Source organism: Saccostrea echinata, unplaced genomic scaffold (assembly GCF_033153115.1).
Source record: "Saccostrea echinata isolate AGI-Se365-2 ecotype Australia unplaced genomic scaffold, CSIRO_AGI_Sech_v1 ptg000007l, whole genome shotgun sequence".
Lineage (NCBI taxonomy): Eukaryota > Metazoa > Mollusca > Bivalvia > Ostreida > Ostreidae > Saccostrea > Saccostrea echinata.
This window is the reverse complement of record NW_026889756.1, coordinates 1,612,355-1,629,805: the sequence shown is the minus strand read 5'-3', so window position 1 is coordinate 1,629,805 and position 17,451 is coordinate 1,612,355. Positions and strand designations below refer to the sequence as shown.

At 32.6% G+C, this 17,451-nt stretch overlaps 1 protein-coding gene across 1 annotated transcript; it reads right to left on the bottom strand.

The window, feature by feature from the left end:
* Positions 1 to 5,150: 5,150 nt before the first annotated feature.
* LOC133180597 (von Willebrand factor D and EGF domain-containing protein-like) lies at positions 5,151 to 17,183 on the bottom strand. The gene is made up of 19 exons (XM_061315074.1): positions 17,057 to 17,183; positions 13,450 to 13,611; positions 13,244 to 13,258; positions 10,875 to 11,152; positions 10,705 to 10,791; positions 10,201 to 10,602; positions 9,424 to 9,509; positions 9,196 to 9,274; positions 8,712 to 8,888; positions 8,333 to 8,568; positions 7,900 to 8,167; positions 7,623 to 7,769; positions 7,342 to 7,510; positions 7,046 to 7,236; positions 6,664 to 6,903; positions 6,477 to 6,585; positions 5,762 to 6,327; positions 5,575 to 5,669; positions 5,151 to 5,400 (listed from the first exon to the last, which is right to left on the bottom strand). The coding sequence occupies exons 1-19, from the start codon at positions 17,181 to 17,183 to the stop codon at positions 5,154 to 5,156; spliced, it is 3,681 nt and encodes a 1,226-aa protein (XP_061171058.1). The 3' UTR covers positions 5,151 to 5,153.
* Positions 17,184 to 17,451: the final 268 nt, after the last annotated feature.

Below are 17,451 nucleotides of genomic sequence, written 5' to 3'. Positions count from 1 at the left end.
ACTATACACTTAGCTTCTTTGCTTTTTAACCAGGAGCAGAAAAGAATACTTTCAAAGAAATTTTGCCTTTTCACTATATAATCAATAGAGCCCCCCCCCCCCTTTTTTTCACGAGAACCCTTGACCCTGGGGCCATGAAATTCACAATTTTGGAAAAGGCATCCTTGCGTATCATAACAATGTACTTAATTTGTTTAAATAATACCCAGGGGCAGAGAAGAAGATTTTCAAAGAAGTAATTCACCTTCACTATAGGATCTATATAGCCCCACCCTAACACCAGAACCCCTGATCCTTGGGTCATGAATTTCACAATTTTGGAAGAGGCATTCTTGCTTATCAGAACTATGTATTTAATTTGTTTAAATAATACCCAGGAGTAGAGAAGGTTTTCAAAGAAATAATGCACTTTCACTATATGATCTATATAGTCCCGCCCTAGCACCAAAACCCCTGACCCTGGGGCCATGAATTTCAAAAGTTTGGTAGAGGGCTCAATGCTTATTACAATCATGCCAACAGTTTGACTGCTTGATGTCCAGGAGTAAAAAAGAAAATTTTTTAAGACAGCACTAATTTTGATGGTTTTAGCCCCATCCCTCAGGCCCCAGGGGGGCAGGGACCATGAAATTCACAATTTTGTACCCCTTTACCCATTGATGCTATATGCAAAAATTGGTTGAAATTGGTTCAGTGGTTCAAGAGAAGAAGCTGAAAATGTTCAAAAGTTTACGACCGACGGACGACGCCAACGGCAATAGATCACCTGAGTGACTCAGGTGACCTAAAAAGATAACAGTAATTATCATGGATTAATAAGCCAATTAACAATTTATCCATGAACATGCTATCCTTATTGAAGAAATGCCAATGAAGAAAAGCTTTGATGTAATTTCTTATTGATGTCGTGGAGTGGTTGAAAGATGAAATATTCACATCGAACGACAGTTTTATAAGTTTCCAACAACAATTTGTTTGATTTTGACAATTTTTTTAATAATAGTGTGTGTAGTTAAATGAGGGCAATGCACATCTACTATATGTCGAATGGTTTTTCACATTGCTTTCATCAAATAATGGAGAATGGAATATTTTTATTGATATTTAACAACGCAAGAGCTATAAAAGACAAGTCTGGGCTTATATATTGATCAACAAAAAAGCATACATATATGTATATGTAATTTCAACAAATTTTATGTACAAATATGTTTGCAAGTTACATAGCAATAGGAAAACGTTTTAAAACATATTAAGGTATATCATATGTCAGCATTTGACAAAACATTAAGTCAGAACCCATTTCATAAATATCAAAATTAATTTAATCTTTATAAAATATTTGAGCTAAAAATAAAAAAAGTGATATTTCTTTTAAAAAATCTGCTGGAAAATTGACAATAAGTTTCACTGGAGATTAGAGGGATATTTAGAAATTATTCTACAAATCCATGCATTTGTTTTAATCACTATCTTGAAACGTGGGCCCTTCAAATCTTCACTTAGAGATATATTTTTATATTTAAATTAGGAATATTTATTATAAGTTTTAAGTAATATTTTTAGAACATATTTCAACTATTTATTTTGTGTTAAACCTGAAAATTAAATATTTCTCTCTTTTTTTTTTTTAAATAACTGGGCTCAACACTTTATTTCCTCTTTTGAATATTTGTGCTAATGTTAACCGATCAGACCTCTTGGTTGAAACGTTTGATTGAAGAAAATCAGATTCTGTCTATTTAGATTGTTAATACACCAGATACAATATTTCATTAGTGCATGAAGGTCCAGGAATAATTAACGCACATTAATTTGCAAATTCAAAGTGAATAAAATAATATATATATATATATATATATATATATATATATATATATATATATATATATATATATATATATATATATATATATATATATATATTCAAATCCCTTTGCATTCTATAAGATTATTTTTAATGCCATCGTTACCTCAGGAAAAATATGAAAGAAGTTAAATTGATTAAATTATAATTAAATCTGAAGTGACAAAATGTCAAGTTCAATTACCGTTGCTAAGTGAGAAAATGCTGACCCATGTTTTCTTCGCAATTTTGAGTTATGTATCATGAGTAGATACTTGATATCCCTGACATAACCCAATGCATTAATACAAACAGAACTCATAAAACTTACAATAGCTTTTTTGGTATCTTTGAATTAAAATGTCAAGATTTTAGGGTCAAATGATTTATATATCTATTTTAATTTTATAAATTTCAATGAATGTCCTTTGATGCACGATCTGCTCCTTAGTCAATTGATATATTTCAGCTCTGATGAGCTAAAAAAACAATCAAAAGATGAACTGAGCATAATGCAATGTGCTAATGATTCATTTGTATTACTTGATAACCGATGGGGGCAAAATAAAACATTAAAAAATAAAAAAAAAAATTATATGTCACTACGAATTTGAAACCTTTGCATATTCAAAAAGGCCGAGGCTATCCGCACGACGGTCGTGCTAATTAACGGTGTTATCCGCACGATGGTCGTGCCGATTACTGTTGTTATCCGCACGACGGTCGTGCCGATTACGGAGGCTATCCGCGCGACAAACTTTGAAACAATTTTATAATTCCTTTTCTTTATAACTTTATACCATTTATATTTGCATATACTTTATTTATAATTTTTTTGTTTATAACTTTATAACTTTATTTGCATATACTTTATTTATATAAATAAATTTTTACTCGGTGTTTTGCTATTGTGTGTAGAAACTCAAAGCGAATTTAACATATTAGACGGACACAAAAAGTGAACTTATCCCTAACTCTTCAGAAATCCCTAGTTCATTCAAGTGCTAGAGTGTTTGCCGCGGCATAATTAAGATTATGAATTTTCAAAAGGAAAACAACGGCCTTTTTTCGAAATACGACATTCAAATTTCAGTTTTATATATTAAAAAAAAAGCTTCTGGACAGTCCGACACTGATGGTTAATTTGCCCCATTTTGCGCAAGTGGTGCCTTTTAAAAAAATACAGGGTTTTCTTCCTTTAAAATCCTCTGGAATGTGTTTGGGGTGGAATGGGTTGATTTTAGATAGGAAAAAAAAATGTCTAGAATTTTTTTTTAAATTACAGTCTTGGAATCTTTTCTTTCAGGAAGGGTATAAAAAAAAGACTTTTTTATCTGCTTCTCAAATTTTAAGGGAATTTGAAATACGTGCAGTGTAGGGGTTATTTGAAGTGTCACAGCATGGCTTGTACACTACGAATTTTCCTGATTTTCCAGGTGAGTTGAGGCAGTGAAATTCTTTAATTTTTTTGTTATAAAGGAGTACACTATAGCAAAATAATTGGTAGTCTGCGTCCTATGATACACATGTGCGGATCTAGAGCCCCCCCCCCCCCCCCCCCCTGGAATTTGCAGAGTTATAAAATGTATATACTAAACCAACTAAAAGTGACCATGGACCCCCTAGTTGGTCTGAAAAGACATAGGTATGAAGCTTTAGACGTCAATGACTACCCCCCTCCCCCCCCCCCGAAATAGGTTTTTCACGTTTGGGAAAGGAGTTTACGTTTTTTTTTTTAATTTTCTCTTGTCAAGAAATTTCTGGGTTTGAATTTTTTTTTGACTGGGGTGGAACCCCTCCCCCCCCCCCCCCCTTGGAAAAAAATGATCCGCGCCTGATACATGTACATGTACACGTGAATTATTATATCGGAATCAAGATCACGGTCTCGGTATTGCAATAAAGTAGACTAGATGTGAATATATCCCGTGCTTTTTTTAAATATTTATATTTACTACTCTGAAATTAAAACCAATCTTTTCTTTTATGTACATGGATTATATCGTATCATATTAATTTTAAAGAATTTTTGAATGAATTTAAATGTTCCTGTATATTTGAAAAACTCCAAACAAGTTTGATCAACGTACTTAAATAAGAAAACGTTTAGATGAAACTATATATGTTCACTATCAAAGTATATAATAATGCATATATCTTTAAAAAAAACCCTCTATGAATATATTAGAAATTAATTGATCTACTGTTTAACATAAAATTTATTTTAAAATAAAATAAATAGGGGAAATACTACAGAATATTTTAATCATTTTATAATAGCTATGTGAAGTAATGTAAACGTTATTTTTTCCACGGGTCACAATTCCATGGAATCGCAAACTCTGTTCAATTCGCGGATATAAAATTATCTGAATTTTTGATTGCCTTTGCACTCTTAAAGATTTTTAAATTTGTACGCTGTGATAAATTTTCACATATAGCGTTATTAATTAATCCCCTTAAAAAAAATACGTCTACAGTATACTGGAAGGTTGAAGGTTGTATGGAAGGAGAGAGGGAGAGAGAGAGATTATTAAGACCATCCAGAAAAATGGAAAATTATGGAAAGAGAATATAAACACCATAAAAACGAAAGAAAATTATTGAAAATAGATAGCTATATTTTTTTTTATATTTCCAATCAACGTCTGAAGTACGTTACATGTACTCAAGAGATGATATAAAGGACGAATAAAAAAATAAGTCTTATTATACTGTGTCACGACGATTCACGAAGAAAATTCACCGTAAGCAAATTTTACTTAACCGAATGTTATAATTAGTTCTACATGTGTGTATTAGGTGCATCTCTTTTACTTTGTATTAAACTTTTGGTGAAAAGTGTATATAATGTACTATACAGTTATCTCTCTTGTATCGTGCGGATAAGAACTGTAATTAGCACGACCGTCGTGCGAATAACGAAAATAATCGGCACGACCGTCGTGCCGATAGACACTTCCATTCAAAAAAGAAGAGAAAAGGGAAAAAAAACACTTTCATATTAATTTGATTAAAATTTACAGAAAATAAAATAATTACCTGGTCTCTGACGTAAATAACATGAACATATTTACAAACCACACTTCATTTAGTTAGAAATATGAACACAAAAGAATGAGTAAAAGTAAAGAGACAATATTGAAAATACTAAATAAATACAGATTTGAAAACGAAATAACTTTTTCGAGAGCCTTTATGATTTACACAAGACAGTACATACATTTTATGTTAACTTTATAGATTATAATTAGGAGATTAAATAAGAAAGAGTGAGTTTGCCTTTTTACAACTCTATATGCACACTTTATTGATTGACACTGAATAGTTTATCGAGGTGCTGCTGGTTGTATATACTACTCAGATTATTAGTAGGTGGATCCCTTCTCATGGAAGTAGCAGAAGGTGGCCTGGAATACATTTCTTCCTTGGATTCAAACTGAAATAGGTTATCGGATTGGAAGTTCATTCGTGATGCCACACCCTTGTTGTCTGGGTAGATGTTAACCTCATCATCAGTTTGGAGATTAGACGTTGACACATGGCCATCTCCCCTGTAATAAGTTGAATTTAAGCCTTGATCTATAATAATGCCTTAAACCTTGTATATTAAGTTTTTTCTCCGGTAAATTTTCTTTTTGCTCAATGAATAAAATAATTTCACCCCCCCCCCCCCAAAAAAAAAAAAAAAAAAAAAAATTGAAATCTGATTATTTTGATTTTATTACCTTGTATTTTTCTGACATTTGGATTTCACCATATATCCTGCGATGGCTATTATTTTATTGCAACGATTCCAACTGCTGCTATCAATACAATGGTTTCATCCGAAAATTCTTTATCCTGACTTATATTTTGGTTTTCTTTACTTCCTGGAGGATTAATGGGCGTATCCCTTGTATTTGAAGGATTTACGAAATTGTCAGTAGTAATGGCTGCAGGTGTTGTTGGTGATGTAGAAGGGGATGTTGTGGGATTTGTCACTATAGAAGGGGATGTTGTGGGATTTGTCACTGTAGAAGGGGATGTTGTGGGATTTGTCACTGTAGAAGGGGATGTTGTGGGATTTGTCACTGTAGAAGGGGATGTTGTGGGATCTGTTACTGTAGAAGGGGATGTTGTGGGATTTGTCACTGAAGTGGACGATTTCGTTTCTCTAGTGGTTGATGTTGCCGTTGATGATGTCTGTACTTCGTTTGTTGTGTTACGATCTCTCTCGGTTGTCATTATGGAACCCATGGTGTTTTCGGAAGATAATGTTACGAAAGACTGAGATGTTCCATGTTGGATTGGCGTAGTTAAAGGGATTGGTTGTATCGTCGATGTAGAAGTCATGATCGTATTCGAATCTGTGGTCTGTTTAGCTGTTGATGTGGACGAAATGCTAAAAGTTGATGTAAAAATTGTTTGTTCTGTTGAAGAAATTGTTGTTGCAGATGTTCTGACTATTGCTGTTGATGTTGAAACATTTCGTTCGCAATCTGCAAAGATGAATTTTTAAAGTGCATTTATTCTTGATGCAACTGATACTACACTTTTTAGATATAAGATATGTTTATATTAGAACATAAAAATTTACACTATGTACAATATGAAATGATTTTATGTCCGGAAGTAAAATTAGATATACCCAATGTCCAACCAAATTTGTCTTCTGATGGGTCACATTGTAAACATGAATCATTGCTTTGGAATTCTCCTCTCTGAATACAGCTTCCATTGATGAAACAATATCCATCCTAAATTAGACACAATAAACATATAAATATAAATTAAATCACATGAAAGGAAGAAAACTGTACAGCGTTTGTACTGACCTGCAAAGTGAAGTTGACACTTCCAGTATCGTTGTTGAATATCTGACACTTGGACTGATAAACATAAACCTCAAACGAATTGGAGAATTGATTTCCATCATTTGATATGTTGAATGTAAAAAATGTGACCCAAGAAGGTGTAGTTGCATACTCAAGCTTACAATATCCCTCATACAAAGTTCTTTCCTCAAGGTTAACAGTGTACTTCTCCTGAGCTGAAACAGTATTTGTTTCGGACAGCTAAAATACAAACATGCAGGGTTTAAAGATAAAACATTTAAAAGCTAATTATTGATTAACTTCAGACCCGAGAGAGAGAGAGAGAGAGAGAGAGAGAGAGAGAGAGAGAGATGATTATGCGAATTTCACGATTTAATTTAACCTCTCGTCTGCTCATGTAACAAGTGGTCCTCATGTTTTCAAGAAAATATTGGCCGTACAACGTGATATCCTCACAGGATTCCTCTGATTTATCGCATAAACCGTCGTCAGAAATTCTAGTTATTGTTGGTGGTGACAAGGTATCAAACGAACAGTCACTGCCGCCAAAACCATAATCACAGGTACAGTTTCCTGTAAACAATTGTAAGTTTTCATAGGATTTTAGTACTTTATATATTGCCAATATTGATATGTTCTACTTTATTTTTATGCTCGTGTGTATAGGAGTCCATTTACCTCTTGAACAAATGCCTCTATTGCTGCAATTGTTCTGGCATAAATTTACAATATTTATGGTCACCTCAGGTTGCTCTTTCTCCAGCGTTGAGTTTAACAAGATATAAGCCTGACATTGTCCAAGAGCTGTGTCCACATGTAACGTGGTCAGATTCTCGTTCCCAGTCATCTTTATAAATAAATACGTATCAGTTCTATCACAGCACATTTTTTAATCATTGAAATAATTAGGGAATGATTTTTGAACTGTCATTAATGAAATAATGCGCATGAAAACTTACAGATAAATCATTTATGCAGTTCACCAAGCTCTCATTGCTGAAATTGGGAACAACTTGAAGACATGCGTCATAGTGCGAAGACTTTTGGAAGGCTTCTTGACAGATATCAATTGCTTCATTTTCACTAATTACTTGTCTTTTTTCTCTCTGGAAAACATGAAAGACATCCATTTAAGCGTATGTTTCATAATCATAAAATATAATATTTTTTAAACCGAAAACTTTCATCAAAATAAAGAATCAATCAAATAAGCAGCTTATGATTATAGATAATTACTTGTAGGATATTTTTAGACTGTTGTATATTTCGTGTATATTTCGAAAGAAAGGAGATATCTCTTTTTCGTCGTGGACTGCTGTGTAGAACACAGTGGTATTCCTTTCCTCTAATTCCTGTCTTGCATTCCGAGTACTGTCTGTAACTACAATACGTATTGCCTCTGTCACATGTACAGAGTTTGTGGAAGTAAGTAGAAAGCGGAGCAAGGTTGTCGAAAACACTCTCTCTATTGGACAGGATGTCTTCCGTGCTTCCATCTGGTAGTCTTGAATGCAAAATAATTAGATTATTACAAGAAATAGATTTTTTTTTAAATGTAGCAATAAGCTAGTTTTATCAGAATGAAAAAGCTAAGGCTGAATGAAATTTAGGTTAAAAACATCGCAAAGACTTGATGTCCAACACTATGGAAAATAAATCTTATTGTAACCTCCACGAATTAGAGAAATCATCAGGTGGTGACCAATAGCTGTACGAGTTAACATTATCCTGGACCCCATTTCGTCGCTTAAGATCATTAGTGTAGTCATTGTCCAACATCCCACACAGCCCAGAAGTACTTCCTACGTCAGCGATTGTTGGATATATTTCTACGTTTATGTACCAGAATGAACTTCCATAGTTGTAAAGCCAAATCCTAGCACTCGTTCCCGTTGGAAATATGATCTGAAACAAAATAATATATGTTTTCTGATACGTTTATTCTTTATTCCATTTGAGATGATAAGTAAAGATAGAGTAAAATAAAAAAAAAATTACTAATTTTAATTACACTGTTTTATTTTTAAATATATCATGAGTAAACAAACCTTATAACTCTTATCTGTTTCCTTGATAACCTTTAAAGAGTTGTCATTACAGATAGGAAAATTGATGTATTGTCTCTTGTAACATGCATCTATTGTAAAAACATCCTGTCCTGATCGAGCTGCAACAGCACACACGCATCTTGGTCTACCCCAGCAATTCTCATGACGCACCTGAACCTAAAATGGCATACCGAGAAGTGATTATTATAAAAGAATTAAACTGTTCAATGTAAATATCAATATCTTGTTTATCTGAACCAACAAATTATTCTGACTAACAAAAAGAAAGAAAATAAGTTTACTAGATGGATTGGTGGATGGACAGAACGACAGACAGAAAGTTAGACAGACAGACAGATAATATCAATAATTCTAAGCATATGACAATTATTGTAACTTTTCTCTAGTTTAAAAGAAACTGGCCTTTTTCTTAAATAAAATATGAAGGGTATTTATCTTTTTAAGTACTCTTAATATCACTCACTTCTTGCAGATGGTTTTCATTTCTATAAAATATATACGTCTTTCCAGTTATACATCCTGTATCCTGGCACTCATAGGCACTAAAATCGTATTACAAGATTGTATCAGATACAAAATGAATTAAATGAATAAAATGTCTCTCTTAGATATATAGAGAACACTTAAGTATATTACAAGTAATATATCTAAAACAAGTGTTTGCTGATATCGTTTAACATTTAAGGCTTACTATCCGTCAAAGGTTGTTTGATGTGGATCAGCATAAGAACTGCAACGCTTTCCTTTCCATTCGTTCTTTGATTCTATTATGTTGACCTAATAATGCCAAAAAAAAAAACCCTTAAGGTCAGGATCTAGTAAATGACCTTAGACTAACTTTTTGGTGCTAGATCCACTATGACGTCATAATCAATTTTAACTTTCTTTTTCCCGTACTTCACGGTTCTAATAGAATTGTGTAGAAAATAAAGTATTTTCATGGAATTCAATTTGAAATCATGTGAAAAGTAATCCCGATACCTATATTCAATTTCATATTATTTTAAAGAAGAGGCCAAGAACATACAAATTATCTTTTTCTGAGAGACTGTAGGCAATCTGGACACATTTCCTTTGTCTGATAAAAAAACTCCCGTATTCATGACTGGTTTTCTTAATTTTTCATTGAAAATGACAGTTTGATTTTTCGTCTTGTCCATCTACAAATTATGCCCGGAAACACCTTATTTGACCAAGCTAAAGTTATAAAGCATCATTAAAGGAATTTATTTCGCAAATTTGAGAAATCTGTAGGCACCTTTCATTTACTAGATCTTGACCTTAATAAGCATAACCGTATGATCAAGTTTGACTGCTTGAGAGATAAATTCTTTCATAAAAGTAAAAGAAACTATATATATATATATATATATATATATATATATATATATATATATATATATATATATATATATATATATATATATATATATATATATATATATATATATATATATGGAAAGCGTACGTGAACATCTGGGAAGACAATGTCAGAAAATATCTTAGCACCGTTCCCTGCAGGACTGTTTGTTTCCAGTCGCAAGACAAGTCGATGGTCATTTAAATAATAATTCTCCTCGTCAGAATTAAAAACATCTATGGTGTATACTTTTTTCCAGTTTGTAGAATCTTCATATTTGTCCTTTTCATTAAAAGTGTAAGCATCTATTGTCTTTGAGCAATCAACCAGATCACCTCTAGCTTTACATTTAGCCTCGGAGTTTCCTGGAAATGACATCCTTATTACTAATTTTGAGGTACTCTGCACACCGTCTGGAGTTTGAATTGTTTGAGAAGCAAATGGAATAGTCGGACGAAGCATTACGGTGGCTTTACCCTGTCTTTCAATTGTAAGAGTGTGAGTTAAAATCTGAAACGAAAGTGTTTAATCGGTGTCATTTAGAAAATATCGAAAAGTGTAAAGGAATATCTAAACTATTTCCACAGTAAAAAAAAAACCCCTAAAATGTACCTCTATTCCAGCATAAAATAAGCCACTAGATGTTGAGGAACATGGTTGTTTGTTTTCTGTTTTTATAGCTCCGACAACACAGTGTATCTGCAGCAAAAAAAAAAAAAAAAAGAACGTAAATATAATCATTTTAAAAAATACAGCTACCTCTGAATTCAAAAGTGACCTACCCAGACTCCAATCTTTATGGTAGCACTGTTCAGGTGTTCTGCTGATAGGATTGCATTCTCTACAGATGCCTTATCCACAATTTGACCAGTGAGAATAGTTTCGTTGTCAGCGTACCAGTTTATATAGTAGAACATCTCTTCATCAGCAGGGGTAAATGAACACTTCAAATTTACAAAAGGGTCGTATCGCTTTAAACCTGGTATCGTTTCGTGGTCTTCCTCCTTCCATGAGATATTGTGATAAGAAACCTGAACGTTTCCCACAGAAACATTAACACCTACATAAAGAAACTTGTCTCTTTTACTTATATCAATGAAATCAGGGAATTCTACAAATTCACTACAATTAAGGAATTTCAAAGCAAAATCATAAATAAATAAACATTAAGATAATTCGTCTTAAATTTGCACCTTTAGATCAGATATACATGTACTGTCATTGTATAAAGCATGAAGAAAAGGGTTCAATTCAGATGGTACATTTAAGAACCAATTTGTATTCAATCTCAGCTTAGAGATTAAAATATAGTTTAATGTGAATGTCCCTAATACAATTGTAAAAAAAAACAAAAAAAAAAAAAAACAATAATATGATAGTGTAATCATGTATTCTAGATAATGATATCTTCCTTATGATTAATTCAAACCTTGAGCTTTGCGTTATACTGTTAATCACAATATATTTGAGGAAACTTTGAGTTTAGTTATCATGCAAGACCATCTGCTCACGACATTATACATTTGTAAAGCGTAAATTTGAATTAACAATCAAAACATCGTGAAAATTTTGATTTGCTTATATATAGGTATTGCGTATTATAATGTGTTTAGTCACTTGTACCATAGTTAACTAAAATTGATCGTTTTTATATAGTCTGATTAATGTGGCAGGTATTTTGATTGACTTGCATTACTATGGAATCATTATTGTTCCTTGAGGTCAATGTTTATGGATAACCAAAATTCTACCGGTTCGTTGGGACGTAATTTCGTTGGTAACTTGCATATTTTATTTAGATAGATAAATCAACTGCGCTACAGGTATGTGCGTTTCGTTCGTACGATAATTCTTGTGTAAGGATTTCCAATAAAATCTAAGAACGTTGATCCCCCAAGAACAATGATGATTCTACAGTAATTCAAACCCTTTTAAACAAAAATTCAACAAAATTTCTTTTTACAATAATTTCACAAATTTAATCTATAATGTAAAGGAATTTGTAGATTTAGAATAGATACGATATAAAACTCATTTATTTAAGTTCGTTTTTCATTTCCGAGTTGGTTTCTTATAAACAGAGTGATTGGTATTATTTAAAAGATACCAACAATGAATTAACAGACAATATTCTCAATAATCATTAAGGTAATCTCTTCGCCCACGAGAATAGTATTAGAAGAATGAAAAATGTTTTTATCTGCACTTAGTTTTTTTTTCCCAACGCTTTATATTTGATCTCTTTAATTTGGTACATCGAGTATAGGACAAAATTTGCAGCTTTCCACCGGCAAGTGGTGGCGTCTCCATATGAGTGAAAAATTCTCGAGCGGGACGTTAAACAAAATACAACCACTCAACAATCTAATACAGATAATTGTTTGAATTCAAAATGTGGCTTGGTATGTTGTGTTCTTTTGTTAACTTCCCTTATTTATGTAGCAATATACCATTTCTTCCCTGAGTGTGACGTTAGTGAGGTTTGTGTTTTCAGGTTGTTTCAATGCGAAGGGGGCCCGCTCCACGTACGAACAATTTCGAAAACGAGGCTAGCTGTTGACATATAAGTTAATGAAACAACAATATCAAAAATCACGTTTAAAGACATTATTTCTAAATTCTATGGTCTATACAATGACCTTGTCAGCAAAAACAGTTCATGATTAAGTAAAATGTTGACTGACGTTTTTTATTACAAATTGTTAGGCCATTATTTAAACACTGAATTGTAAACGAGTTTTTCTTTGCCAAGACAAGGAGTACACGGTGGGTGTGACTGGTTGGAAAGAGATGCCTATTCCTCCGTAGCACCTGATCCAACTTCTGATGTTTCAGAGGTCCATGTTTGCTCTGCTCCATTTTGTATTGTTTCAACAGACTTTTGAGCTTGATTACTGTTGGTTACCTTCATATTCATTTATAATACGGCCATTTGGATAATGAATATGCCCTGAAAAGTGCTTAGAAACAAACAGATCTAGAACATGAAGATTTGTGGAAAGTGATTTCTAATGTATTAATCTAGTTTTGTGCAAGAAAAATATTCAAAATATTAAGTAAACAGTTGACTTTCTCACAATATCACTTATCATAAAATATCAATTTTCCAATCTACTTAAAAAAATACTGGTAAAAATTGATCATAACTTACAGTCACTGTCAAGCTCTGAAATAACAAGAATATTAAAAATATTTACAAAGGATTTCTTTTTTTAAACTCACTTTGAAATGTGATATGAATAGTTCTTATTAGATAATTCGAGGGAAATTTATATATAATAAATGAATATGCTTTACATGTCAATCTAATTATAAATGAATATAGATCAAATTTAAATGAATTTAATTAAGAAATACCAAAACAGTAGGCAGAATTACAAGCATCCAGAGATTTCAGTTTATAAACTAGGAATGTAGTATAGTTTTTGACATCAATTGAATATTGCTTTTCACAGTTATCGGAAAGTCCCACTTCACAGGCTGTCATAGTTTGTATTACACCGTCTGCTGGTACTGGATCTAAAAAGAATATTAATTGAATCATTAATTTAAAATCAAAAAATTTAAATAATTGAACATTTGACAAATCGAAACTTGATCATAATTTATTAAAGTTCAAACTGAAGGCCACCTTGCACACTTGAGCTAAGAAGAAAAAAAAATCACTACCGTGTTTAACATTAATTCCAAGATTTACTTATTGAAAAAGTTGTGAAAATGTTTATAATTCTAGCTTTGTAAATCATAATAACTGCCCTCAAATTGCATAGGTATTATTATTAAAAATAACATTGGCCCTATTCTTATCAAAGGAATTGATACTTTGAACACATCTGAATTCTTACTACAAAGGTATAGCAGTTTATCAGTATGAAAGTAACCATAGTAAATACTTTATCGCTTTGATCTAATAGGAAGCTCAAGTTAAAAACATTCCTTTGCGATTTAAAGACCCAGCCTTCCTCATGTATGGGTGACGTCTTATGTCTTTGCTTTTATACTGAATTTGACTACGGATAGTTTCGTAGTACCTGGTCAATATATAGGGCTCACGGCGGGTGTGATCGGTCAACAGGGGATGCTTATTCCTCCAAGGCACCTTATCTCACCTCTGGAAATTCCATGGGTCCGTGTTTTATGCCTTTTTCACATATTTGTTTTTTTTTAATGGATTTTTGAGATCGATCACTGTCCGTTATCTTTACCTTTCACATTTCAATGATGCAATTATTGGAAATAATCTGAGACTACTATATTATTAAAAAATTTCTTTTAATAAAAAAAAAAAATATGTATAACTTTTCTTTCAATAAAAAGTTAGCAATTGAAGAGAAGAATGCATAGTGATTTGAAACTCATGTTAAAATGCTTGATTTAAAATAGTAATACCTTTAATACCAATAAATGTAAAGTACATGTATATTTTACTAATAGTATTGTTTGTCAGGGTTGTAAAGAAAGGTGGCGTTAATATAAGAAAGAAATCGGAAAAGTCTTTGGGGCAGATGAACGTATATTTAAAATGAATGTTTTATTCAAATACCTCATTTGAGGTATGTAAGGCTCTACTATTTAAATTAATAAAATATGCAAACTCAAAGGACAGTTTTAGTACAGTCCCTGAAACGTTCTACTTTCCCACTTGAACGGTGAGCGAACGCTGAACGAACGCTGAACGAACGGTGAACGAACGCAGAGCGAACGGTGAGTGAACGATGTGTGAACGCTGAACGCAACTTGGTGAACGATGTGTGAACGGTGAACGGTGAGCGAACGCAGAACGCGAACGGAGCGCAAACGCGAACGCAAAGTGAACGGTGAACGAACGGTGAACGCAAGATGAACGATATATTCGGAATGCCTCTGATCTTTTCCTTGCATTGAAACTATTTTATTGTATTATAATGTCAGGTGCCAAAATTAAAAAAAAAAAAAAAATAAGTAAACCAATAAATGAATGAATAAATAAGTAAATAAAATAAATTCTCCAAAATTGTCCTAAGAAAGACGATTCATGCACATTACGTTTTTAATCACACGATTTTTAACGCATTAAAACATTGCAATTGTTACCGAACGCTGAAGTATAAAAGATATTTTTTTAGTTGGAAAATAAAAATGTTTATTCTTATTTGATAACAAATCAGAGAAAACTTCTGACTTATAGAATGAATTAAAGCGATTGTAACATCCATTCATATATGTATCTCCGTGTCAAGGCGATTTCATGTAAAGTAATAAAAAAAAAATTAATTACAAAGGTCAGTGGACGTTTTGCATTTATACGCTCGTATTTTAAATTTTTAATACAATAATATATTATATGTCATTTCTATTTTTCATGATGATTTATTGAGCAGACTTCTACATGTATCTGTAGATGGCCGTGATTATACTCAGACAAGATAATACAAAGATACATCAATTTTCAGAACTTGATATTTAAGTAATATGCTGTTATAATTTTTATCAAACAGACAAATGAGAGAGAGAGAGAGATATTCCGTTTTAGCCCCCCCCCCCCCCCTTCCTTTCAGGCTTCACTAAATGTTTGCACCTATATCAAACAATAACTCTGATATTTTTTTCTAAATATATTAGACAGTGAAAGTAACTTTTTTTTTATCAACAAATCTTATCCATCTGTTTGACAGTATTACTCGTTTTTATTTTCCTGCTTCAAGTTCACTCGAAGTCCACGTGCTTCTCCTGTCAATCAAAATCATTCGACACTGTGCAGGTGTGAAAGTTTCGTCACATCGAAGACGAAGTGCGAGTATTTCCAACAAGTTATAACATTTATTTTTATCATTTCTAGATTTGATACCAACATTTGAATAATTAGTGAATAAAATATGTTGGGCATTAACACTTGAATTTGAAACATACTCTCTGCCAATTTCAAATACCACCGCCGACACGTGTACATTTTGAACTACTATTGTTTTGTGACTTTTTTAGATGCATGTTTGTTTTGAGACTGAAATTTTTGTTCTAAAAAAGACCTCAACTTTTTTTTAACAGGTTAATTAAAATTTTCTGGAAATACAGTACTGACTACGTAACCGATTTAGGGGAAAAGGGGGGGGGGGGTATTAATCATATCGAATAGCAATCATATAAAGTTACGGTGAAGAAAGATTTTTTCTCTATAACTATAGCCTTTACATACATGTATTATAGTAGCGAATATTCTGTAGTGCATTACATTTTAAATAAATATTTCCTTTAAACACACTATCAATTTAATTCGCTCCAAAGAGGATATCCGCAGTACTATGTATAAGTCTCAGAACTAGTTCTATCATATTTTCTGTAGTAATTGAATAAAAAAACGCGTTAGAAATAAATATTTTCGTAATTTTGCTGCGTAATTATTTGACTTGGATAATTATATCTCCATTAACGATTTGTCGTCTTTAACAAAACATCAAAATGTTGCAGTGCTTGAAGTATTTGCACATTGGCCTTAGTTAAATTTAATATATCAGCATCGTTCTACATAGGTACAGGATGTGCTTATAACAACATTTTTTTTCCAGAGTAATTTAATAAATAACCTAATAGCTAAGTTAGAATAATAAAAATATATATCTTAGATATTTTCCCCCATGAAATAATGATTCTTCAAACACGATTTGTTAGTATTAAATTAAAAAATCTGTAACTCTTTACCTACAAAAAGATAAGTCCTTTCACTTGGGAGTTCCGAATGGCAATGACAACTGAACGATAGGTGAACGCTGAACGCAAGGTGAACGCAAAGTGAACGGAACGAAGAGCGAACGCTGAACGCTTTGTGAACGGTGAACGCGAGCGCACGGTGAACGGTGAACGCAAAACTGTGAACGGAGAGCGAACGGTGAACGCACGCTGAACGAACGGTGAACGCACGCTGAACGAACGGTGAACGAACGGTGAGCGAACGGAAAAATGGGAAAGTAGAACGTTTCAGGGACTGTACCTTGTTTCCAAAATGGATAAAGTGTTCCACAGTACCCGAGGCTTGGTGCTGACGTAGACATCACAGAAGTTTTAGCTCTATACCACCCCTCTGCCAGATATCTATCACACAGAGGAGTGGAATCCATGGCGTATGAGGGCGATCGCTTCGACAAGTCTCCCAGTTCAAACACATTCCCGTCTAAGCAAGGATCTTGACAAACTTTCGAAGTTTTAACATAGAAAAATCGTAAAATGAATAAGTGAAAGCAATGTTGTTTGGAAGAACTGAGATTATTTTAGCAGCTTGCTCTTACTCAATATTATTATTGTAAAGTATTATTAAAAGATACGTATTTGAATTTAAAAAAAATGTATTAAAGCATAATTGTGAAATCAAAATACGTACGCGATGAC